At 36.5% G+C, this 26,079-nt stretch overlaps 1 protein-coding gene and 1 long non-coding RNA gene across 2 annotated transcripts in view; one reads left to right on the top strand and one right to left on the bottom strand.

Annotated features, from left to right (window-relative positions):
- The window catches only part of ETNK1 (ethanolamine kinase 1), a 55,941-nt gene extending 40,830 nt beyond the window's left edge, over window positions 1-15,111 (bottom strand). Inside the window, exon 1 of the mRNA XM_021092211.1 lies at window positions 14,665-15,111. Within this exon, the coding sequence (XP_020947870.1) occupies window positions 14,665-14,820 (156 nt within the window). The 5' untranslated portion in view covers window positions 14,821-15,111. The remainder of the gene's footprint in view (window positions 1-14,664) is intronic.
- LOC110260725 lies at window positions 15,191-22,475 on the top strand. Its single transcript, XR_002344079.1, has 3 exons — window positions 15,191-15,363; window positions 17,388-17,490; window positions 21,364-22,475. It is a non-coding gene; the product is annotated as an uncharacterized LOC110260725 (long non-coding RNA).

The raw sequence follows: 26,079 nt of genomic DNA on the forward strand, positions 1-26,079 counted from the left end.
ATCCTGCACTGCTTGTCAAGTATTTAAGATAATACTAGTTCTGACGATGAACAAAAGAGCAAGACTGCTTGAGTGTAAATTCTGGCTGTGTTAGCTATAAGCTGAGTAACCTTAGGCAAGTCATTTAACCTGTATGTGCTTCATAAACCTCATGTTTAATATCAGCATTTTAGAATCTACTTTATAGGTTCTTATGAGGATTAATAATCAAAAGATACACAAAAGCACATAACAACAAAGTTCCCGGCACACACTAAGAACAAGTATGCAGATAACTATATATTTAAATTTTATTCCTGGGCATCTATCCAAAGAAAACCATGACTTGAAAAGATACATGTACTCCAATGTTCACTGCAGCACTGTATACAATAGCCAAGACAGGGAAACAACCTAAATGTCCATCAACAGAAGAGTGGATAAAGAAGATGTGGTATATATATACACAATGGAATATTATTCAGCCATTAAAAGGAAAGAAATACAGCATTTATAGCAAAATGAATGGACCCAGAAATTATTATGCTAAGTGAAGTTAGGCAGACATTGAGACACCAACATCATAAGCTATCACTTACATGTGGAATCTAAAAAAAGGACACAATGAACTTCTTTGCAGAACAGATACTGACTCAGACTTTGAAAAACTTATGGTTTCCAAAGGAAACAGGCTGGGGGGTGGGGGGATGGACTGGGGGTTTGGGATGGAAACGCTATAAAATTGGGTTGTAATGATCGTTGTACAACTACAAATGTAATAAAATTCGAGTTAAAAAATTTAATACAAGATAGCAAAATAATTTATGAGGAAATCATACAAGTTTAAAATTAACACAAAAATCTGTGTTATAGATTAGCCCTGGATTCAATGCTGCTGCACTGGTCCCAACTAACAAATCTTAAAAGCAAGACCCAAAAGATTTAAACTATTCCAAAAGCCTATGAAAACGATCCAGTGCCTGACAAGGTGAAATTCTCGATGTTTGACATCCAATGAAAGATTATCTGGCATGCAAAAAAGGCAGAAAAATACAATCCACAATGGAGTGGGAGGGAGATCAATTAATTGAAAACAACCAGAACTGACACAGATGCTAGAATTAGCAGATGTTAAAACTGTATTTTAAAAAAGAAAATTTTGTATTCTATAACACAAAGTTAAGCAGAGACAAGATATGAAAAAGCCCCGAATCAAACTTCTCAAGGTATCTGAGGTGAAAAACACACTAGATGGGATTTAAGAGTAATTCACATATGGGGGGGGCATATTTTAATAAGAACTATCAAAAACATGGAGTTCCCATCGTGGCACAGTGGTTAATGAATCTGACCAGGAACCATGAGGTTGCGGGTTCGATCCCTGGCCTTGCTCAGTGAGTTAACGATCCGGCGTTGCCGTGAGCTGTGGTGTAGGTCACAGACAAAAACAAAGACAAAAAAAAAAAAAAAAAAAAAAAAGAACTATTCAAAACAAAACACAGAGGAAAAAAAGAATTATCAGAAAGAGAGAGAAGAGCATTCATTAACAGAGAGATTACACATAAAACTACATCCCCAAGGGACCTCATAATAAAATTGCTTAAAACCAGGAATAAATTACTTCATGGTACCAGTTCTTTTTTTTTTTTTTTTTTTTTTTTTTTGGTCTTTTTGCCATTTCTTGGGCCACTCCCGCAGCATATGGAGTTTCCCAGGCCAGGGGTCTAATTGGAGCTGTAGCCACAGGCCTAAGCCAGAGCCACAGCAACATGGGATCCAAGCCATGTCTGCAACCTACACCACAGTTCACAGCAACACCGGATCCTTAACCCACAGAGCAAGGCCAGGGATCGAACCTGCAACCTCATGGTTCCTAGTCAGATTTGTTAACCACTGTGCCACGACGGAAACTCCGGTACCAATTCACTTTATCTTCCATTCACTGAGGCACATTTCAGAGTCACTTCCTCTCCATCCCCCAAATAAAAAGTGTTCTTTCTGGGTTATTCTTAAATCCACTTCTGTTTCTCCATCCCCACTTCTACCACCCAAATCCAGGACCTTGTCAATCTCCTATCTGTAGTATTTTAATAACCTCATTGGTCTCTCTTTTGCCAGTTTAACCATCTTCTCACTCACCCAAAAATTCACTCACTATACTGCTACCAGAATAATCCGTCTAAAACACAAATATGAACATGATGACTAGCAATCTTCAAATGTTCCACACTGCTTAGAGGATAAAGTTCAAGCTTTTTAGGCCATACATGTTCCTTAATACGTTCCAAGCTATCTAGCAATCTACTTAACAAATTCACCATTCTTTTTCTTCACCTCACTAACTTTTAACTTCCTTCAAAATTCCAACACAGAAGTTATATCTTCCAGGAGACAATTGCTAAACTCAGGTAAGACATGAATACTTCTCAACAATTGCTAATACCTTGTACATAACATGCACTGTAATTTCTTAATGATATTTGCCACTTCATATTTTACAGTGAGTTTCCCTGAGATTTGGAACTTATGGAAAAGAAGAAAAAGGTGAAAAACAGGAATATAAAAGATGAGTCAAATAGAAAAAAAAAATTATAAGATAGTACGGTGAAAAACTCAACAGTACAGAACAGAAACAGTACAGTAACAGAAACAGACTCACAGACATAGAGAACAGACTTGTCACTGCCAAGGAGGGATTGGGTGGTGGAGGGGAGAGGAAGGGGGATGAACCGGGAGTTGGGGTTGGTAGATGCAAACTATTATATTTAAGATGCATAAACAACAAGGTGCTACTGTAAAGCACAAGGAATTATATCCAATCTCCTGGGGATAAACCATGACGGAAAATAATATAAAGAAAGAATATAAATATGTATGAATATATATATATATACACACACACACACACACGTATGACTATACACACACACACACATGTATGACTAAGTCACTTTGCTGTAAAGCAGAAACTGCCACAACACGGTAAATCAACTATAATTTAAAAAAAAGAAAAAAAAAACTCAACCATATGAGCAGTTACATTAAATGTAACATAACTAAATAATCCAATTTAAAAATTAAGTATGGGAGGTCCTGTTGTGGTGCAGCAGAAATGAATCCTACTAGGAACCATGGGGTTGCAAGTTCAATCCCTGGCCTCATTCAGTGGCTTAAGGATCCACCGTTGCCGTGACCTGCAGTGTAGGTCTCAGACGTGGCTCAGATCCCACATTGCTGTGGCTGTGGTATAGGCTGCAGCTGAAGTTCCAATTCAACCCCTAGCCCGGGAGCCTCCATATATCCCCCCCCCGGGGGGGGGCGAAATAAATAAATAAATAAAAATTAAGTATGAAAAAGAAAACTATAGGCTGTTTTACAAGACATGTAAAAGAATGATGATGTACCTACACCATATCAGACAAAATAGATCCTAACTATATATTCTGAAACATAGAGATATTTAATAATGATAAAAGGATTGATTAATCAAGTCTATACAATTCTGTATGCATACAATAACATAACTCAAAAAAATTTTTTTTGCTTCCACAATAATTGTTTGAAACTTGAGCACATCTCTCAAAAGCAGATTTTTAAAAAACAGGGAAAAACCATTACATATAAAGAGAGCTGAACAAAAGAATTAAAAATCCAACTTAGCTGACATACGCAGAACATTGTATTCAACAAGAGAATACGCATCCTTTTTAAGCATACATGAAATATTACCAAAACTTGACTACAGGTATGGTTATAAAGCAAGCCTCAATAAATATCAGAAGATTAAAATCATTAGGAGTATCTTCTTAAACTACACTGAACGTGAGCTAGACATCAATAACCCACCACACACACACTTCAGGTAAAACTGGTTAAGATGGTAAATTTATTGTTTTTTACCACAATAAAGAAAAAAAACTTATGGAGTTCCCACTGTAGCTCAGTGGATTAAGGACCTGACAGTTTCTCTGTGAGGATGTGGGTTGGATCCCCACCATCGCTCCATGGGTTAAAGATCAGTGTTGCCATAAGCTGTGGCATCGCTTGCAGATGCAGCCCAGATCCAGGGTTGCTGTGGCTGTGGCAGAGGCCACAGGTGCAGCTCCAATTCAACTCCTGGCTTGGGAATGTCCATATGCCACAGGTGCAGCCATAAAAACAAAATGAATTCATTACCATAAAGTAAATAGTACAGACATATATTTCTATCAACAACACTTTCAAAAACAGAAAAAAAAGAAACAGGTGGCAACCTGACACTAAAACTTGTCAAGGACAATACAAAAAAGGAAAACTATAGACTCTCTTCCACACAAAAATCCCAATTGAAATATTAGCAACTGATACAACAGATATAAAAAGGAGAACACATCACAATCAAATGGGCTTTGCTCCAAGAATACAATGACTTTTAACATTCAAATTATTCTAAAAAGTCAACAAAGGAGTTCCTGCTGTGGCTCAGCAGTAACAAACCCAACTAGTATTCATGAGGACACAGGTTCAATCCCTGGCTTCGTTCAGTGGGTTAAGGATTTAGCGCTGCCATGAGCTATGGTATCAGTCACAGACATGGCTTGGCTCCCGGATTGCTGTGGCTGTGGCTGTGGTGTGCAGCTATAGCTCCAATTCAACCCCTAGCCTGGGAACTTCCATATGCCATCAGTGCAGCCATAAAAAGACAAAAAAAAAGTCAGTGTAATTGAGCTCAATAACAGAAAAATGGAGGCAAATCATGTAACCACTACGAGATGCAGAAAAGTACTTGATAAAATTCAACACTCATTCATGATTAAAATACTTAACAAATCAAGAATAAAATGAAACGTCCTCAAACTGATAAGTGTTCAAAGAAAACCTACAGCAAAAATACATAGCAATAAATTATTGAAAATGTTCTCCCTCAGATTGGAACAAGGCAAGGATGTCCCACCATCACCTTCTATTTCAATATTGTGCTGATGTCCTAGTCAGTGCAGTAAGATAAAAACAACAGTAACAACAAAAATAGGAATGTGAAAGGAAAAGACTAAACTGTCATTATTTCCAGATACAGAGAAAATGCACAAAGAATCTATTCTACATTTTAAAAATTAGAACATGTGGAAAATTCACTATAAAACAATCAATTGAATTTCTGTATACCAACAGCAAACCATTTTTTTTTTAAATGATATCCTTAGGGAGTTCCCATTGTGGCTCAGCAGTAATGAACCAAACTAGTAGTAGAGGAGGTGGGTTCAATTCCTGGCCTCGCTCAGTGGGTGAAGGATTCAGCATCGCCATGAGCTGTGGTGCAGGTCAAAGACACAGCTCATATCTGGAGTTGCTGTGACTGTGGTGTAGGCCAGTGGCTACAGCTCCAATTCAATCCCCAGCCTGGAACTTCCATATGCTGCAGTTGTGGCCCTAAAAAGAAAAAGAAAACAAAACAAAAAAAAAACCCTTTAGATAACATCAAAAAGCATCAAATTCTTAGAGGGCAAACAATCAAATGAAAAAATGCAAGATCTCCATATTGAAAACTTCAAAACTTGAGAGAAACTAAATAAGTAGTAAATAGGACATACTACATTTGCAGACTGTTGAAACTAAAAAAATGGGATATACCATATTTATATTTATTTAAAATGCCAAGAATAGTCAAGGCAATTTAAAAGAAGACAAAGAGAGTCCCATACCAAGGATTACAGTAACTACACAGATATCAAGTCCTAGAAGCAAAGCTTGAGAATAATCAAGACATTGTGATGCTGGGGCAATAGAGACAAAACAGACTAAAGGAACAGAACACAATTCATAAAAGACCCATATCAGTGATAGATATCTGATTTATGACAAAGGTAACACTAAAAATGGAAAAAAGGTCTTTTCAAATAAGTGATACTGGATCAACTGATAACCATTTGGAAAAAAATGAATCATGGCCCCCTCTACCTCATAAAGAATTTCAGATCAAAACATAAAATATCAAGACAATGAAGCTTCTATAAAGAAGCAGTAGTTATTCTGGGAGAATATGGGGATGCTACTGCTGATGGTGAAAATTATATGCAAACTGGAGTGTTGATATTATGTGAGGTGGTTCTGTCTCCTTTGCCAGAATTAACACCAAGATAAATGTCTTACAGTAACACTTCCCCTATTTTAGCACTATAAAACATAGTTATTAAACATATTATAATATTAACATATTATAATTAATATCTTAATTAACATATTATAAAACATTTTAGTACTCTAAATCAAAATGACATAAATTCAGCCTTCAGCCAGACCACAGCAATTAGGAACTTAAAGAATTGCCCAAACCTTGCCAGGCTGCTATTTGAAGCAACACAGAAAACCTAGTGGACAAAAAAAAAAAAAAAAAAAATTACAGCTTTAATGAAACCTTAGAAGCTAAAGTGATTATCAGTGACTTTAAAAGTTATCTTGAGACCCCCAAAACATAATCCAATACCTTCTTTTAGTATGTGACACTGTCCTGCAACTACAAACTCTGAGATGGTAAAAATATTGAACTCTACCTTAGCTACTATGAAATTTCTTTAGTACTTAAAGATGATTAAGTTGGCAAGCAGGGAAGCAGAATTTTGATATTTATTTACAGTCTAAAATGACTGATTGGAGTTCCCGTTGTGGCGCAGTGGTTAACGAATCTGACTAGGAACCATGAGGACACAGGTTCGATCCCTGGCCTCGCTCAGTGGGTTAAGGATCTGGCGTTGCCATGAGCTGTAGTGTAGGTCACAGACGCAGCTCAGATCTCAAGCTGCTGTGGCTGTGGCACAGGCCGGCAGCTACAGCTCTGATTCGACCCCTGGCCTGGGAACCTCCATATGTTGTGGGAGCGGTCCTAGAAAAGGCAAAAAAACAAAAAAAAAAATAAAAATAAATAAATAAAATGACTGATTAATTATTTAATTCAAATGAATGAGCTCCCTCTGTCCTATAATATAACTGTAAAGACAAGCTTCCATTTTTCTTTAAGACAATGGCTGCTAGACAAGCCTAAGAAGCCGAGAAAGATGGAATTAACACACATCAGTTAACCGTCTTGCAGAAGAAACTATTGGATTCCACCATCTTCCAAAATAACAAAATTAAAAGCAACATAATAACAAACAAAATACCATTTTCATGTCTCCAACTGGCAAAAAAAATTTTAATTTAATATCACGGATTGGATAAGGTACACGGAAATAAATACTTTCCAACACTGTTTTGAAGATTACAAATTATATCAAAGTGAGAAACATCACGACAGTTTTATGTTGACTTAAATTGGCTATAATACCCAGTTACTCAACTAAACAATAGCTTAGATGCAACTTTGAAGGTATTTTACAGATTAACCAGTTAATGTCAAGTAAAAGAGTGATCCTTATTCAATCAGGTGAAAAGCTATAAAAGCAAAACCTAGGTTTTCCTGAGACATTCTTCTTCAATATTCTGGTAAAGTTTTCAGTTTACCAGACTGCCCTAAAAATTTCAGATTTACCAGCCTCCAAAATTGTGTGAGCCAATTCCTTAAAAGAGATTTTATATATATATAATATTCATTCCTATATATATAGGAATATATAATATTCATTCCTATATATATAGGAATATATAATATTCATTCCTATATATATAGGAATATATAATATTCATTCCTATATATATATATTCATTCCTAAATATATATTCATTCCTATATATACAGGAATATATACTATTCATTTCTATATATATATATAGATATATATTCATTCCTATACATACATGCATTCATATGAAAATTTAAAAGTACATCTCATAGGGAGTTATTTTTGTGGCTCAGCAGTAACAAACCCAACTAGTATCTACAAGGATGTGGGCATGATCCCTGGCCTTGCTCAGTGGGTTAAGGATCCAGCACTGCCACGAGCTGTGGTATAGGTTGCAGACAAGGCTCGAAGCCAGCATTGCTGTGGTTGTGGTACAGGCCATCAGCTACTGCTCCAATTTGACCCCCAGCCTGGGAACTCCCATATGCCACAAGTACAGCCCTAAAAAAAAAAAAAAAAAAAAAAAAAAAGTACATCTCATATATCTCATACATATATATATACACACATATACAGAATGTATGAGATTCTGTTTCTCTGGACAACTCTAACACATAGGTTTTACTTTTAACCTTTTAATTCCACTAATAAGAATTTACTCTATGGAAGGCAGCCATGTTCACCACTATACCACTAATGCTACTTAAGAATTTACTCTATGGATATACTTTGGAAAGTTAAACAAAATATACATGCAAAAGTAGTTCATTACAATACCATTCTTAATAACTAAAAAATAAAAATGTCTCAATGTTGTTTAAAAAATATGGGGCAGATTATATATACTGACATGAAGATGTCCAAGAAAAATTAGTTTAAAAAGCAAAATATAGAAAAACCTAATTATGTATATAAAATTAGGTTTATATAGGTATACTATATTTATAGACACAGGCAGATAATGTACACTGGTAAATACACAGCTTGAATTTTTTATAAGTTCAAAAGAAATTGTTCACAAATTATCTTTGAGGAGAATGACCTGGTATTGAAGGAGTTAGACTTAATTTTAATTTTATAGCCACGTTTATGTTTTAAATATTTATCAAGGGCATGATATCATTTTTTAATATTTTTTAAACAAAATCAATAGGTTTAGATAGAATATGAGCCTAATTTTCTTATTTATACTTTTTACTTTTTAGAATTTTTTTTTTTTTTTCTTGGTCTTTTTGCCATTTCTTTGGGCCGCTCCTGCGGCATATGGAGGTTCCCAGGCTAGGGGTCGAATCGGAGCCGTAGCCACTGGCCTACGCCAGAGCCACAGCAACGTGGGATCAGAGCCGCGTCTGCAACCTACACCAGAGCCACAGCAACGTGGGATCCGAGCCGCGTCTGCAACCTACACCACAGCTCACGGCAACGCTGGATCGTTAACCCACTGAGCAAGGGCAGGGACCGAACCCGCAACCTCATGGTTCCTCGTCGGATTCGTTAACCACTGCGCCACGACGGGAACTCCCTACTTTTTAGAATTTTTTAAAACCTCGTCACATGATGTTTAACATGACCAAATATTTGTTTGTACCTTTCAAAAATTGTGGTCAATACCATACAAATATGGAAAAATGTTTATGAAAGGCTACATGAAAGAAATACAAAATTGCACATAAGGCGCAATTACAACAACGTAAAATATTTAAGGGAGAAGGTAATAAAACAGTTGATTTTTAAATAAAATAAATAGAACAGTTTTTTTCCCCCATTCAAAATTTTAATATTGTGATACATCTTTTCAATAAAACTAAATTACTTCATATTCATATAGTCCCTTACTAAAAATATTCATATAGTATATGAATAGCATATTATTTTCTCAGAGTACTGACACAGTCAGTAATGAGTATATTATTTTCTCAGAGTACTGGAAAAAATGACTAATTCAGAATACTCTGTTTTGCTAATTTAGTTTTTTAAAAACTGCTATAGTGATTACCACTAGAGGGAGGGAGGGAGAAGTCAGGCTCAAGAAAGGAAATGAGAAATATTCTGGGTTGCTGGTAATATTTTCTCTCTTTCCCTGGGTTAGTGCTACAAAGATACCTGTTTCATGCATTTTTTCTATATGTCTGTTGTACCTTACAATTTTTAAAAGGGTGATAAAAATTTATCTCTTTATAGCCCATCTCTTATATCAGAGCAAAATAACTCCTTATAAGATAAAATCCTGAAAAATATAACCTTATTCCTTAATTATAGGTCTTTCATTACTTCCCCATCTTTGTCACCCACCAAATACAAAATAAAACAAAAAAACCTTTAAGCTTCCAGTTTCCTCCCTTAACCTGCAAGCAATTAACATAGTCCTGCACATTTATTTTCTGAAATGTCAGATCTGTCCCTTATTTTCATCTTTAAGGCCACTGTCCTAATTTGGATCCTAGCACCTCTTATCTGTACTAAAAGATAACAGTCTCTCCTAGGTTGTCTTTCACAAACATTTTTTAATGCAATACACAGGAAGATATATGTCACCTAATTCAGTACATAGACACTTTTATATGAAACTGAAACAAGCTTCCTAAGATAATACTTATTTTATTACTTATAGTTCTCTCTGATCTATCCTATCACATCTTATTTTAATCCATCTTTTTAAACTGTAGACGTTTTAACCCACTATACTGATTTAGCATCCTTTTAGTGTACAGTAGCCACCAGTTTCAAAAACCAATGTCCCTCCTAAGTGATCACTTATCCCCTAATTTGAAACATTTCCTTCAATTGTAATCTGCTATTTCTCTAAAAAATATATAACTAACCTGCTTAAAAACATCCAACAGCTTCCATTAGGTCTGAAATAATAAAATACCGCCTCCTTAATGAGGCATAAAACCTTCATACCTAACCACTCCCTTTTTTGAAAATCACTCCCACTTCTTTTCTTGTTTACACACTATTCAGCCTAAGATCTCATAGTCTAGCTTTGTGAAAGCAGTTTTTCTTTGCCCAGAAATACTTCCCCATTCCATCTTCTATCTTTCCTTCTAAACTCAGTTCAGATACCCTCTCTTCTATGAAGCCTTCCCTCCTTCACTCACCCATGTTGTGGAAAGGAATGCCACTGAAAATTAGCATTATACCAGTACGGAAAAAAAATACATGTTAAAATTACTGAATGTCAGGAACTTAAAATTCTTTCAGAACAATTTTCCACTTACAAATGGTGGGGGAATAGCCAGGTAGAAGTTGGAGATGAGAGATGGAGGCATGAAGTACTAAAACATACTATGCGTGATTTTATGTAATGCTTCTATTTCATTTAATTTTGTTTCATTTAATTCTCCTGATATTCTACTCTTAGTAGTAAACTTAGTACTAGTAGTAAAATTACTATTAGTAGTATAGTAGTTAAATTCTACTATTTTCTACTATTCTACTATTTTCAAGGAGAACAGTAATTCCTTTTATAAAGATTTTTAAACTTGCTAAAGGTGACAAATGCTGGAATCAGGATTCAAAAACCATCCTCTTTTCACTTCATTATGCTGAGGCCCCAAAGAGAGGTGAAGTGGTTTGCTCAGTCCAAATCACACAGCTACTAATACCTGAAAATTACCTAGCCCATTAGGCCAACTTTTTGATCATGTTATCAAAACACCTGGGTACCTATCAAATATTGCATCTCTCTTAGCCATAGTCAAATAGTCTCAGGTCTTACCACCCACCTGAATACTATAGTATTAGACAGGAACTATCTTAAAAGAAAGCTGAAGTTAATTCCTTTTCTAAAATAATGTCACATGCAGAAAAAGTAATGCAAATTTATGTTCAAGGGAACCTAAAGCGAAATCTTTCTATGAGCTAAGTTCTAATTTTTAAGAAATTAATTTTGCGCAGAAATGGCTTCTCTAAATCATAATATACAAACAAATTTTTCTTGGACAAAGAGCAATAATTCATAAGATGAGTCATCATCCCATCATTACAAACTCCGGTTTTATTACAGTCTACATCTGTCTCACACTATTGTTGTGTGGAAATGCTTTCTTTATAAAAAGTAAAATATTATTAAATAAAACACTGACTGGGGGAGTTCCCATTGTGGCTCCCATTGTTACAACTAGTATCCCTGAAGATGATTAGTATTCACAAGGATACAAGATCCTTAACCCTGGCCTTGCTCAGTGGGATAAGGATCCAGCATTGCCGTTGCCGTGAGCTGTGGGGTAGGTCACAGACGCGACTTGGATCCTGTGTTGCTGTGGTGTAGGCAGGCAGCTGGAGCTAGGATTTGACCCCTAGCCTGGGAACTGCCATATGCTGCAGGTGCAGCCCTGAAAGGGAAAAAAAAAAAAAAAAAAAAAAAACACTGACTGGTATTGTTTTAGATCTACTCTGCCTATTCTAAGATACTATACTCCACAAAGTTCACCATTCCTCTTATACCATATTCTTTTAATCTCGTACAGATAGGAAAAAATAATTAAGATTCTACCTAAAATGAGATATATTATTCCCTGTGATAAGTTTTGAGCAAAAACTGACCCTCTATCATTTTTGAATGCATTGAAGTCTTTTCTGCTTGCATCTGGATTTTCCAATATGCTCTTAACAGCTCAGCTGGCAGGAATAAGTGCCAGGTAAAATAAGTATTACTAGAGTAAGCTAAGGTAAATAAGTATTACTAGGTAAGCTTCTGATGTTTAAAGCACATTTTTTTGGCCATGCCTGTGGCATGTGGAAGTTCTTAGGCCAGGGATCAAACCCCGGACACTGCAGTGACCCAAGCCACCGCGGTGACAATGCCAGATCCTTAACTTGCTGCACCATAAGAGAACTCCAAACATATTTTAAATCACGTAAGAATTTTAGAAAAAAATATTTTTAAAATATAGGCTATATCACTGATTCCCGTTGATTATGTGAATAATTTTCTTACGGCTGTACCTGTGACATATGGAAGTTCCTGGACTAGGGGTCTAATCAGAGCTTCAGCTGCAGCCCGCATCTTTATATTTCAAAGGAAATGAAAACAAGTCTCAAAAGAAAATATTCCCTTTGATATTTATTAAAAAAATCCCAAAGCATCATAAAAGCAGAGTTTATAATGACCTAAAATGTGGAAGTCCTATCTACTAAGCTGAGAGATGACTAACCATCAATTCAGCTTAGTAGTTATCCAAGCTTCTGGATCAAAAGCTTTGCTTGCGCATGGAGGGATTATATTTCTAAATAACAATCATCCTAAGGGCAAAATAGTATTTACCTTCACTTACAAATAAGTATATTAGATGTTTGGACAATGAGTCCAAAGGTGCTAAAGTTCAAAGCTGCTACATAGGTATCAGACAAGATTCAATCTCAAGCACTTTCCAACAATCAAAAACAATTTGATGTTACCACATTTTATCCCTTTTTTTTAAACTATATCCTGGCTTTACTTCACTGAGTTTCATCTAAAAAAGGGGAGGGGGGGGAAATAGTACCTACCTAAAATGATTGTTTGATGGATTAAATGATAAATAATACAGATGACCTAACGGACTTCTGGCTAGCTATTAATACTGTTCTACAGACAAACACATCAACTGAAATTCCAGTCTTCAAAGCTTCCAATTCTTATCTCTACTTAAAAAGTAATGTTTTGTAGTACCAGAGTTTACCAGGAAGAAGCAATGTCTCTAATTAATACCTGTTTAACTTATAATTGACTGCCAGAAAAGGAATCATTTTAATAAATGTCTTCTATAATAAACTATAAATAAGTTAATAAATAATAAACTAAAGAAGTCTAGAGTGTCAACTTAGAAGTTTCAATTAAACTAATTTTCCTTAATTAAAGAGAACATATAAATTTTTAAAAATTACACATGAAAACCATTTTGGATTCACTATGTCCTATATATTTAGCTAACAAACACTCCCTTAAATTTTCAAAACTTTTGTCTAACAATTTTTTCCCAAAACATATGGGTCCTTTTAAATTGCTCAAAACTTTTCTAGGTAGTAAGAACTGAAGCCAACATTCATGAAAGCTGAAGTGTCAGTTCTGGGCCCTAGGGCACTGTTCATGTTTTATTTATTTTTGTATAGATGACTACTTTAGCAAAAAATCTGAGATACTGTTAAGTCAATTAACATTGCTGAAATAAATCAGTCAACAAAATAAGGCAGACGATTTGGCTACTTCAAGTGAATTCTTACATTATTGCTCAGATTTGAAACAAACCTCTTCACTGAGGTTTAAAATCACTTTAAAATTACTTTGTGTTTGGAAAGAGAAAAGGTTTATTTTCTTCGTATACAGTACATGAAACTCCCAAAGTTAAGCAAATTAGTATTTAAAATAAATTTCACGTATACCAAATTGCAACTTATTAAAAATAAGCTACTAAAAAACACACAGGTTCTTAAGGACTTTTTCTCCCAATTTTCATATATCTATGAAACAGTGGCTCAGTTAAAAGAAATATTCACCAGTCACTGATCATTCTAACATTAGATATTATTAGTTTCACCAATACGACTAAAACATTTTCAGAAACACTAACACAAATGAAGAGTGTTTAGGGCTACTGAAGAAAGAACCCAATCTAGTAATGCATAACGACCACGATCATTTTGGGATCAAGTACTCTCGCCAATCCCAGGATCTGAGAAGATAAAACGCAGGGTGAGCATCAATGGGAGTACTCTGACGGGGGAGGGGAGGGAAAGGAAAGGAAAAGATCAGAGAAGATTAATTACTGCATTATTCGCGAAAGGAGAGGAGACGAAGGGCCGAAGGGGACCTCCTGCAAGAGGTGTGGAAAAGGTTCGTTTTGCAGTTAGAAGGGACAGGGGAGGAGGAGGAGCAACTATCAACAAGAACCTTCCCGTGTGGTCTGGGTGCGTCACTTAACGTAGCGGCTTCTGAAAAGGGAAAATCTGCCTTCAAGGCAACCTTGGTAAGCAATTGTGAAGGAAGGGGGAGTGACCTTCCTAGATGTGACGGAGGAAACACAGGGTCACTTCCCAAAGAAGAGAGGGAGAAGACATTCCCATAGGTCCTCCCGGGTCACCAGGGGCTTGGAGATAGTGAACCACCCCCATTTCTCCCCAGGACCACGTCAAGGGGAGAGACCTGGGGCTGAGGTGCGGGCGTTACCTGCAGGGTCACCTCCTGAGGGTCCCAGTGCGGCCGCAGGTGTTGCAGGAGGCTCAGGGCCCCCTCCCGGCAGCGCTGCTCCTCCTGATCCTGAACCGTGACATTCAGCTTGGGGACCTCGGGGGAGCCGGGCGGAACGTGGATGTAATTGGCCATGGCCCAGGCGACGGCAGAGACTACCACAACGACGACGGCGACGGCGACCACGAGAACGGCGGGCGCCGACAGGCTGCTGGATCCTTCCGTCCCGGGGCGCCCTCACGGGAGGGCTGGGGGCGTTCAGACTGACGGTCGAGCGGTAGGAAAACTGCTGGAGGCGGCACTCTAGCCGACCCAGGTCTGGACAGCGGCTGAACTGAGCCGAGGATGCTCACCGGGAAAACTGCTCTCCTCTGCGCTCGGCCGCCAGCGGGCGCGGAGCATGCCGGGACTGGCCTGACGCCGGCGTCACGCGTGGGGCGGGGCCTCGGCAGCGTCCTAGGCCAAGGCCGACCTTCCTTCCCCCCACCCCCCGGGCACAATGAGCCTAGTTACCCGCTTGTCTGCGCTCCTGTTGTCAGACCCTGCCATGTGGACTGCTAGTCGGAAAAATGCAGGGTTTCCCCCTCTGCAATGAGCCTGAGCCCTGCCGATCCCCGAACGAAAAGCATTGAACCTTTAACTCACCTGATTGGGAGGGTCTTGGGGTCTGCGTTTGAGGTAGGGCTGGAGTTTTTCTGGGAAGGGAGGACCACCTTCTGAAGTAACCCCAGGATCAGCCACTGAATTTGGCCTTAGTCAGGGCAGGCTGGATTAACGGGGTCGTCTTGACCTGAGAGCTGCTATGTACTGAGGATCACGAAGTTGGGTTGATTTGGGGATGGTTATTTGAGTAAGACAAGGACTGAACTTCAAGATTTATTTTTAAGGCCAGATATTTGACCACATTGGATTATTCAGGGTCAGGGTCCGAAAAAGCAGGTTAGAGTCTGAGATGAAGCTCAAAAGGCAGGAAAGTGATTTTGAGGTTCAATGCTCTTTTAGCGTATCCCTGAGTGGGCCTTAAAACGGCTGCCTTCAAACTCTGAGTCTCATTATCTTCTAGCAGCTATTTCCCCTGCTAAGGGAATACTGGGAACTGGGTAATTACAAGTAATTTATTGGGACCTCCTAATTTTCCTTATGATTGAGGAAAATGAGTTGAGATTTGACCTCTTAAACTGTCTTTTCTGCAGCACTTAGTAAAGGGCGAATGTGTTTGTTAGTGGTAAATTAAATTACTAACTGGTTTCAGCTTAATGTTCAAAATATTTAATAACTTAGAATCGGTTTACTTTTTTTTTTTTTTTTTTAGAGCCTAAATTTTATGTTTAAGGCTTTGACAGAAATTTAAAATACTTCCTGGAGTTCCCTGGTGACCTAGTGGATTACAGATCTAGCATTGTCACTGTTGTGGCTGAGATTAGATACCTGGCCCAGAAACTTCCACATGCATGAATTTAGCAAAAAAGAAAAAAATTCCTAATATGCCACAAAATACAGTAGAATAATAGTTTTATTGTTATACTTAAATTTTAGATACCCATTACCCTTTGCAAGTACTAGCCAGAGAAAATGTTAAGCCCTAAAATGTCATAAAATGGCAAAAGCCACATTAAATGAATATCTTTATTTTAATTTTATTGGAGTATAGTAATTTACAGTGTTGTGGTTCAGGCTTACAGCAAAGTGATTCAGTTATGCGTATACATATATCCATTCTTTTTCATAGAGATCAAGTCTCTGTGATTGCAAGTTAAAAGAAGGATTTTCTTAAGAAGGCTCATAAAGTACACACACCATGAAGGAAAGGACTAACAAGTTTGAAAACAATAAAATTTAAAACTTCATGAAATTAATTGACAAGCCATGAAAAAAGAAAAGATGATCATGACATACATGATCAAAAAAGGATTAGTATTCACAATACCACTATCCAGTAAGAAAGCCAAATTACCTAAGAGGAAAATGGACAAAGAATATTAATTTTCGGAAGAGGAAATGCAAATAGAAAATGATATGAAAATATACCTCTTTAATAAATAATCAAGGAAGTGCAAATTAAAATGACACCATTTTATACCCATCCATTAACTGGGAAAATGTTTGAATTCTGATAGTGTACATTACTGGTGGAAGGTAAATTTATTTAAAAAAACAATGGAGAACATTTGGCAGTATTTAATCAAGTTGAAGATAGGCATTCTTTAATATCCACCATTTTTGATTCCAGGTATATACAGAAATCCCACACATGTACTTGAGAAAGTGTGTACAAGAATGCACACTTTCAGTGTTAGCCATAAAAGCTAACAACTGGCAAAAATCTAGCTGACCATCAATAAGCAAATGTTTGGATAGATGATAGATAGATGGGTAGATAGATAGATAGATAGATAGGAAGAAATATCCTACAACAGAATAACAATGACAGATGAATGTATTCAAGATACAACAGTTGCCTTAGACGTCAGAGCTCAAGCAATAGCTTTCAAGAGCCAACAGCACTAGTACCTCTGGTTAGTTTACAAACAGCTGACTTCTTTGTGTCTTCTCTTTCCACCTGTTTTTAATCTCTGTTCTGCTTCTTACTCTATTTTTCTTCCTTGTGATTTCTCTCTACAAGTTTCTTTCTGTGTTATTTTTTATATATTGCTTATCACTATGTAAGTTATCTTTTTTTTTTTTTTTTTTTTTTGGCTAAGTTTGCAGCATGAAGACATTCCCAGGGGTGGAATGGAACCTGCACCACCAAAGTAGTGACCATGCTGGATCCTTAACCACGAGGCCACCAGGGAACTCCACTATGTGAGATATCTTGAAATCAATGAATTTACTTTTTTAGTAGCTACCTTTTGTATTATAGTAATAGCCCACGGAGAGCAAAGCCACAGTTTATCTTTTCTGTTGCCCCATTTCCACTGCCTAGACTAGTCCCTAGAAAATAAGAGTTACTCAGTAAATAAATGCTTAAGTTCACCTAGTTATCTCCTGAAACTGCCAGTCTCACATAAGAAGAGCCCTTTATCACCATAGAGTAATCATGCTGAGCTTTTCTTGACCTCTTCCTAGGCCATAGGCCAGCCCATAAATTATCTTTGGTTTGGGAACAAATCCTTAGCTACAGGGCATTGTTATTCCTGTTGTGGCTCAGAATGTTACATACAGGACTAGTTTCCATGAGGAGGCAGGTTCCATCCCTGACCTAGCTCAGTGGGTTAAGGATCTGGCATTGCAGTAAACTGTGGTATAGGCTGTGAGCTTGGATCCCATGTTGCTGCGGCTGTGGGGCTGTTTACGCATAATCTGGCAGCTGCAGCTCCGATTCAACCCCTAGCCTAGAAACTTCCCATGTACCACGGCCCTAAAAAAGAAAAAAAAAAAAAAAAAAAAAAAAAAAACCTGTCCAGTATCACACTGAGATATATGGAATGATTGGCCAGTGGGGACCTTCTGTATAGCACAGGGAACTCTACTCAATATTCTGTAATGATCTATAGGGGAAAAGAATCTGAAAAAGAATGGATGTGTGTACAAATATAGCTGAATCACTTGGTTGTACAGCAGAAATTATCACAACATTATAAATCAACTATACTTAAATAAAACTTTTAAAAATGAAGAAAAAAAAAACTGTCCAGCATTTTGAGCTTATAATCTTACCAAGCGTATAAGATTGTGATTAAGAAATTTCCTAATGGCCTAGCAGTTAAAGATTCATAGCATTATCACTGCTATGGCTCAGGTTCAGTCCATGGCCCAGGAATTTCTGTATGCCATGGGCACAGCCAAAAAAAAAAGAAAGAAAGGAAAAATAAAAGATTGTCCCGAATGTATAACAGGAATATAACATGCCCAAAATACTTTATTCCCCTTCCTATTTTAGCATAACATTGAGACACTCTAATATCTGCCTTCTATCTGCTTCTTGAAATCTTGCTCATTCTTCAGAACTTAACTCTCCAGCCATCATCTTCATGAAGCTTATCTGGATTTTCCTAATCTAAATTTACTTCTCCCTTTTATAAGTCTATTAGAACACCTAGCAAATTCTGCCTGGCGACACCCACACTGTGGATTTAAGTCACACAGTTTGTGCCACACGTAGAAGACTAATAAAACATTTATAATCTGCTACCTAATAAGGATTTTGCATGAGGGAATAAAAGGAAAACAATATAAATCCAGACGCTCCAGTCATAAATATTTTAATTACAGTGGAGTAAAATATAGTTACCAGAATAATAACAAAAGAATTGCAGAAGGAAATAGTCTGTGAAACAAGATTACGTGAGCACGTCTAAGAGCTAGATTATTCACCAAATTGAAAACATACTGAAAATGAAATCACTCTTGGGAGTTCTGGTCATGGCTCAGCTGTTAACAAACCCAACTAGCATCCATGAGGTCACTGTTTCGATCCCTGGCCTCATTCAGTGGATTGAGGATCCTGCGTTGCCGTGAGCTGTGGTGTAGGCTGCAGACACGGCTTGGATCCTGAGTTGCTATGGCTGTGGTGTAGGCCAAAGCTACAGCTCCCATTGGACCCCTAGCCTGGGAACCTCCATTTGCTGCAGGTGTGGCCCTGAAAAAAAACAAAAAAAGTGAAGTCACTCTTGTAAGCCTAACAGAGAATAAAGCTTAGTTAATGCCATTGTAGAATGAACTGAAAATTCAGAAATCAGAAATCCATAACATGTGCAATCCCTGGCATTCAAGGGTATGTGTGCTCAGCTCCTCTTCTTTGAAAAAAAAAAAAAGAGCCTCTAGGTGTTCAGAGTTTCAAACATTGCATGAAAATGAAACTGCATCTGCACTGAACAACTTTAAGATAGCCTAAGGGAGCTGGCTATCTATAAAACTACTGCAATAACCACATTAAACATTTAAGGAAGGCTTTGCTACTTATTTGTATGCTCAGTTATAAGAGCTAATAACTGTTTAACTCTATAAAACATGTCCATTGGTGCTTGTTCTAGCTTGCCTCCTTTTCCTATTCCTAGAATCAGAATATAACTATTTCATACAATAGATTATTTCCTTAAGAGCAAGAATTCTATTATTTTCCTCTTAATATCCTCCATGGTCTGAAGACAGTGTCGTGCATATTGTAAATTACAATTATAGATTTAGTAGAAGAGAGAAATCAAATGATTACTAATTATAACCATCTAAAGTATGTAAGGGGAAGAAAAACTTTTAAAGATCCTCATATAGTTAATGAAAGGGGATGCACTCTACCAAATATTGAATCATATTATAAAGCTAAAAACTGTGAGGCTGGCATAGGAATAAACAAATCTAAAAAAGAGACAAAAATCCATGTTTAAGTGGGTATTTATATGTAATAAAGATAATATTTTAAATCGGTAAGGGAAAGCACGTTAATTAAAAATTAACATCGAGGTCTTATATTTCATACAATTTGTTAAAATTGGTTTACCAGTTTTTATTATTGTTATTTAAGTGGTATTAATTGAAAGTTGTCAAGTGCTGATCAGTATTTCATCTTAATTCTACAAAAATCAGTGGCAAAAAAACATCATTTTAATAATGAAAAAACAGATATTTAGCTTAGATAAATCCTGTGTGTGTTTGTCCTTACCAATTTTTCCAGTACTCAGTTAATGATTTTTGGCACTTAATAGGTACTAACTTATTTGTTGAGTAAAAAAATGAGTGACAGGTTAAATATGTCCTGTATTACAGTTTAAAGCAATTTTTCAGACTCCTAATCACTCCTTATTGTTTTACTACCAATTCAACTTTCCCCTTCACATAATTCCTTAAATACCAATTCCTAAGTTAAACGTTTAACTCGAGTTTTTTTCGTGTTTTTTCTGGCCACACCCAGGGCAGAATTCCTAAATGTTTAATGTCTCTATTCACCTGCCTGTTTAGCCCTCCATGAGAAGTGTTTGAAATGGTTATTTCAATAGTTGGAAGTAAGGATTTCAGGGCAATTACATATGTACACAGACTATGAAGGACTAATGCCTGCTACCTGTATGCCTACAGCATACGAAAAACACCAAGAACTTCAGGTTCTACTCTCTCTTGTTCCAAAGAGTGAAACTTGGTTCCTAGCTCCTTAAAACATATTATACAGAGACTGGAGAAGAGTCTCTTCACCCATCATGAAGGGGATGAAAAGGATTTGAGCTTTATAAGTAGAAAATCCTGATGTATAATCTGAGCAATTTAATCTCTTTTACTTTAGTTTCCCCATCTGCAAAATAGCGATAATAACAAGGATGCCGAGAGTATTTAAATAGATGATTATCAAATCTTCAGAACAATGCCTTTTCCTAGAAAGGGCTCAAATCTGTGTTGAGCTCTCGTTTATTAAGTTTTTATCTGGAGTAAATGAAATGATACTTAATAATTAGCTATTATTAAGTGAGGTAGTGCTATTATTATTAAATAGTAAAAGGTAAAGGACTTTGTTATTTTAGTCCAGGGGAATTGCTCCCATGCTTAAACCTTAGTTTAGAAAAGGACTTTCAAAATCCAGAACTAATTTATGGTTTGGGGGTCTGCTTCTCTCTTTTCTTTGGTGAGGTGTATCAGAAACTAGAGGAGGATATTCTGGGAGAAGAGTAAAGAGAATAGCAAAGACCTCCTTTCTCTGACCCTTTGTAATCCACTAGGCCTTCTCAAGTTACTCTCCTTTTCTTCCAGTTGTACATTTTAAAGCTGCTCTGAGTAATACGACCTGGGAAGAGAGCACAATGGCAAAGAATGAGGAGTCACATGGTAACAGGCAGCTCAGTGACAACATCTGCAAGTCACCTAAAACCTGAGCGGAAGAGGAGATGAGCCATTATTTTGGAAGATTGATGGATATGAAAACTTATGATTGCTCAAGAGTTCAATGAAATACTAGTTGTTTTAAGGACGATGGGCAAATAAACTGGTGAGATAAACCAGGATGCCAAGTTGACCACTGAATAACAGGTTATCGAGCAATCCAATAATAGCCATGCAGAAGCTCTAAGTACAGTAAGGCAAAATCTTGATGGCTAAAAAAGGACAAAGCCTACTATATTAATTAATTAACTTTTATGTTGATGTCAGTCCATTAGCAATAATGAGGAAAGGCTGGATTTCATGCATTTGGACTTCGTTAAGATGGGATTCTTCTCATCAACAAGTTAGGACCATATGGTCTAAAATCCAGTATTAAAAATTAGAAAGAAAATTGACTATCTTATCCAAATGGTTAAAAGTACCATGGATGCCCAAATGTGCCAGATGGGGCTACTTAAGAATCAGATGCAGGGTTTTAAAAAATACTTTCATGTGACAATTATGAGACATTGTACAAAAACTGGCAGGAGTTTCTACCCACTCTCTGAGTCAGTGCTCAGCAATAAGAATAACCAAACCAAGATACGGCTTCTTACCTGAAACCGTATGTCTGAAACAAATATGTGAGGGTTGTGAATACACAGACCTTCAAATGGAAAAGACAGAAAGCTGGGATGGGGAGAAAAGAGGAATGCACAGAGTATTTAAAAAAAAAAAGTCCAAATAATGCAGTCTTCTAATTAGCTATAAATAGAACACAAAACTTGTGTATAGATACAAATTATCTTTTAATGTTAATTACACCTTGAGTTGATCACAAGATAATACGCATTAAAACAGGACACGTGACAAGTCATACAAAATCAAAATTATTAACCTGAGTTTAAAAAGAAAAGCCCCTAGAGTTTCCATTGTGTCTCAGTGGGTTAAGAACCCAACTAGAAACTGTGAAGATGCAGGTTAAATCTCTGGCCTCACTCAGTAGGTTGAGAATCCAGCTTTGCCACAAGCTGTGGCATAGGTTGCAGATGGGGCTTGTTGCTGCATCTATGGTATAGGCTGGCAGCTGCAGCTCCAATTTGACTCCCAGCCTAGGAACTTCCATATGCTGCAGGTGTGGCCTAAATAAATAAATAAATAAATAGAGAGGTCCAACATTAAGAGGCAAATTAATATTCTTCCAAAAAAAAAAAAACTAAGTCAAAAGGGAAATTAAAAGTGCATTAACAATATTTGGGAAATAATTGATATGAAAACAATATATACAAGATAAGCCTCTGCTAAATCAGAACTTATACTTGTAGTATTATATGATTTTCTGTTTTATCATCAAAATAAAAAAAGGGACAATAAACTCTGCATTTTTCATTTATGTAACACCCCAAGGACGGGAAGGTGGAGTATGGGACACAAGCCCAAGAAAATCAATCTCTCTTTCTGCTCAGCTAAGGCTATCTTAGCTGTAATAGAATGTGCAAATGTAAATGGGATTTCTATGTACCACCAATAACTAGTCCAGGGAAAATTTTTTTTCTTCTTTTGCCACCCCTTGGCATATGGAATTCCTGGGCCAGTGATCAGATCTGAGCTGCAGTTTTGACCTGAGCTGCAGCTGTGGCAACTGGATCCTTAAACCACTGTGCCAGGTTGGGGATTGAACCTGCTTCCCAGTGCTCCCAAGATGCTACCGATGATCCCACTGAGCCACAATGGGAACTCCAGGAAAATTTTTTAATTGCATTAGCAATTGCAGCAAAAAGAATAAATTACCCAGAAATAAAGATGTGTGAGAATGTTTTTCCTGTATAGTACATATTCTTTTTTAAAAAATAAATATTAACAGGTATAAATTAAAAATTCTGTATTTTCTTTACTCAGCAATAATTATCAATAACATTAGCACCAAATGATTTGGCTATAGTAATTTAATCAACATAACAATTGAGCAAAACGTATTTCCAGTAATTTTTCTCTTTTGTAATATACTATTTTTTTTTATCAAAGTGTGCTTGATTTACAATGTCATGTTTATTTCAGGTGTACAGTCTAGTGATTCAGTTATATATATTATTTTTTCAGATTCTTTTCTCTTACAGGCTGTTACAAAATATTGCGTATACTTCCCTATACTGCAGAGGAGGTCCTCGTTGGTTATCTATTTCATGTGCAGCATTTGTATATGTTAATCCCAACCTCTTAGCTCATCCCTCTCCCCTACTTACTCCAATAACTTTAAATTTCAAACATGAAGGGACTTTCCATCATGGCTCAGCCTAAAGAAATCTGACTAGTATCCATGATGATGCAGGTTCAATCCTTGGCCTTGCTCAGTGGGTTAAGGATCCAGTGTTGCCATGAGCTGTGGTGTAAGTCTCGAATGCAGCTTGGATCTGGTTTGGCTGTGGCTGTAGGCCACAGCTATAGGCCAGCAGTTACAGCTCTAATTCGACACCATATGCCACGGTGCTGCCCTAAAAAGACAAAAAAATTAAAATAAATATACAAATAAATAAATTTCACACATATGCCCTATTTAGCAATTTCTTTGTCTTCATACAGCTTTTAAAATTGTCTGTTTCAGAATTTTTTCAGATTGTTTTTGCTTTTCTTCCTAAGTATTTACAGCTAATTATATTGCTGTGAGCTATTTAAAATAGTGCAGTTTGAAAGTAAACTAAATATTCAAAACTAGGGAAAATGTAGGTGATTTATGATATGCCTATATAGCATAAAGTTATACAATTGATGAATTAAAATGTTTCAAAAATCATACATTTTGAATGGAAAGACAAAATTAAATGCATATATTGTGTTTTCAGGTTAAAAAAATGTGTGTGTATATGTATCTGTGAATGTGTCTTGAGCAGAAAAGGAATTATGAAGATACATGCCATTGTTTAAGAGAAACCATGATTGCTTTTTCTTTTCTAGTCTTTTTTTCTAATTATTCAATAATAAACATAGGAAATAAATACATTAAAAGACAATGAAATTTTAAAACAAAAGGATATTGAATTTAAAAGGAATGGGGAAGTTCTGTTTTCAATTTTTATTTTTTAATTTTTTTTTTTTTTTTTTTTTTTTTGTCTTTTTGCTATTTCTTGGGCCGCTCCCGCGGCATATGGAGGTTCCCAGGCTAGGGGTCGAATTGGAGCTGTAGCCACTGGCCTACACCAGAGCCACAGCAACGCGGGATCCGAGCCACGTCTGCGACCTACACCACAGCTCACGGCAACGCCGGACCCTTAACCCACTGAGCAAGGCCAGGGACCGAACCCGCAACCTCATGGTTCCTAGTCGGATTCGTTAACCACTGTGCCACGACGGGAACTCCTTATTTTTTAATTTTTAATTTATCTATTTTATCTCTTTGGCAATGTTTTTTCATTTTCTTTTTCTTTCTTTTTCACTTTTCTTTTTTGGTCTTGCCAAGTTTATCACAAACTATTATAATCAGTAATTCAAATTTTTATATCTTTTCACAGCCCCAAAAAATCATTATAAGCCTAGCATCTAAAAGTTACTTAGGTATGTAAAAGTGGAGGGGGAAAATGTTCTAACAATGTCTGATAGTCATTATATGAAAACTAATATATCAGGAATATTAATGTTTGATATACATGTGCATATATAATTTTGCACACATATATTTTTACATGGCTTATATCACACTGTATACCAAAATTTGTATAATGATTTTTTCCATTTACATTATGTTACATACTTTTCTTCACATCACTGAAATTCCTGATAAGCATAAGTTTGGTGGTTTTGTACTATTGCATCATGCAGCATGTGATTTGTACTATTTATTTATTTTATTGTGGTAAAAACCACATAATATGAAACTAGCCTTTGGAGAATTGTTTAATTGCATGGTTCTGTACTGTTAAATGTGTGCACATTGCTGTAAAGCAGCTCTCTAGAATTTTTTTGTCTTGTATGATTGAACCTCTGTTGAACAACAGCTCAGGATTGACCCCTTGTCCCCATCAGTTCCTGGCAACTACCATTCCACTTTCTGCCTCTGAATTTGAATATTTTAGATATCTTATATAAATGAATCATGCAGTATATTTCTTTTAGTAATTGGCTTATTTCATTTATTTCACTTTGATGTCCTTGAAGTTTACGCGTGTTGAACTTTGACAGAATTTCCTTCGTTTTAGACTGAATAATATTCCATTTTCTTTATCCATTCACTCCTCTGTGGACATTTAGGTTCTTTCTATTTCTTCACTATAGTGATTAATGCTACAGTGAGCAGTGGTGCAAATATCTCTGTGAGATACTGTTTTCAATTCTTTCGAATAAATCCCCAGAAGTTAGATTGTTGGATCATGTTGTAGTTTCTCTTTTAATTTTTTGTGGAACATCCATGTGGTTTTCCATAGCGATTCCACCATTCTATATTCCACCAATATTGTACAAGTGTTCAATTTCACACATCTTTATCTTTTGCTTTTTTTAAAAAAATATAATGGCCATACTAACAAGTAAAAGGTGATATTTCATGGCAGTTTTTTTTTTTTGGCCACATCCATACTATATGGAAGTTACCAGGCCAGAGACAGAACCCGAGCCACA

This window comes from Sus scrofa, chromosome 5, assembly GCF_000003025.6.
Source record: "Sus scrofa isolate TJ Tabasco breed Duroc chromosome 5, Sscrofa11.1, whole genome shotgun sequence".
NCBI lineage: Eukaryota > Metazoa > Chordata > Mammalia > Artiodactyla > Suidae > Sus > Sus scrofa.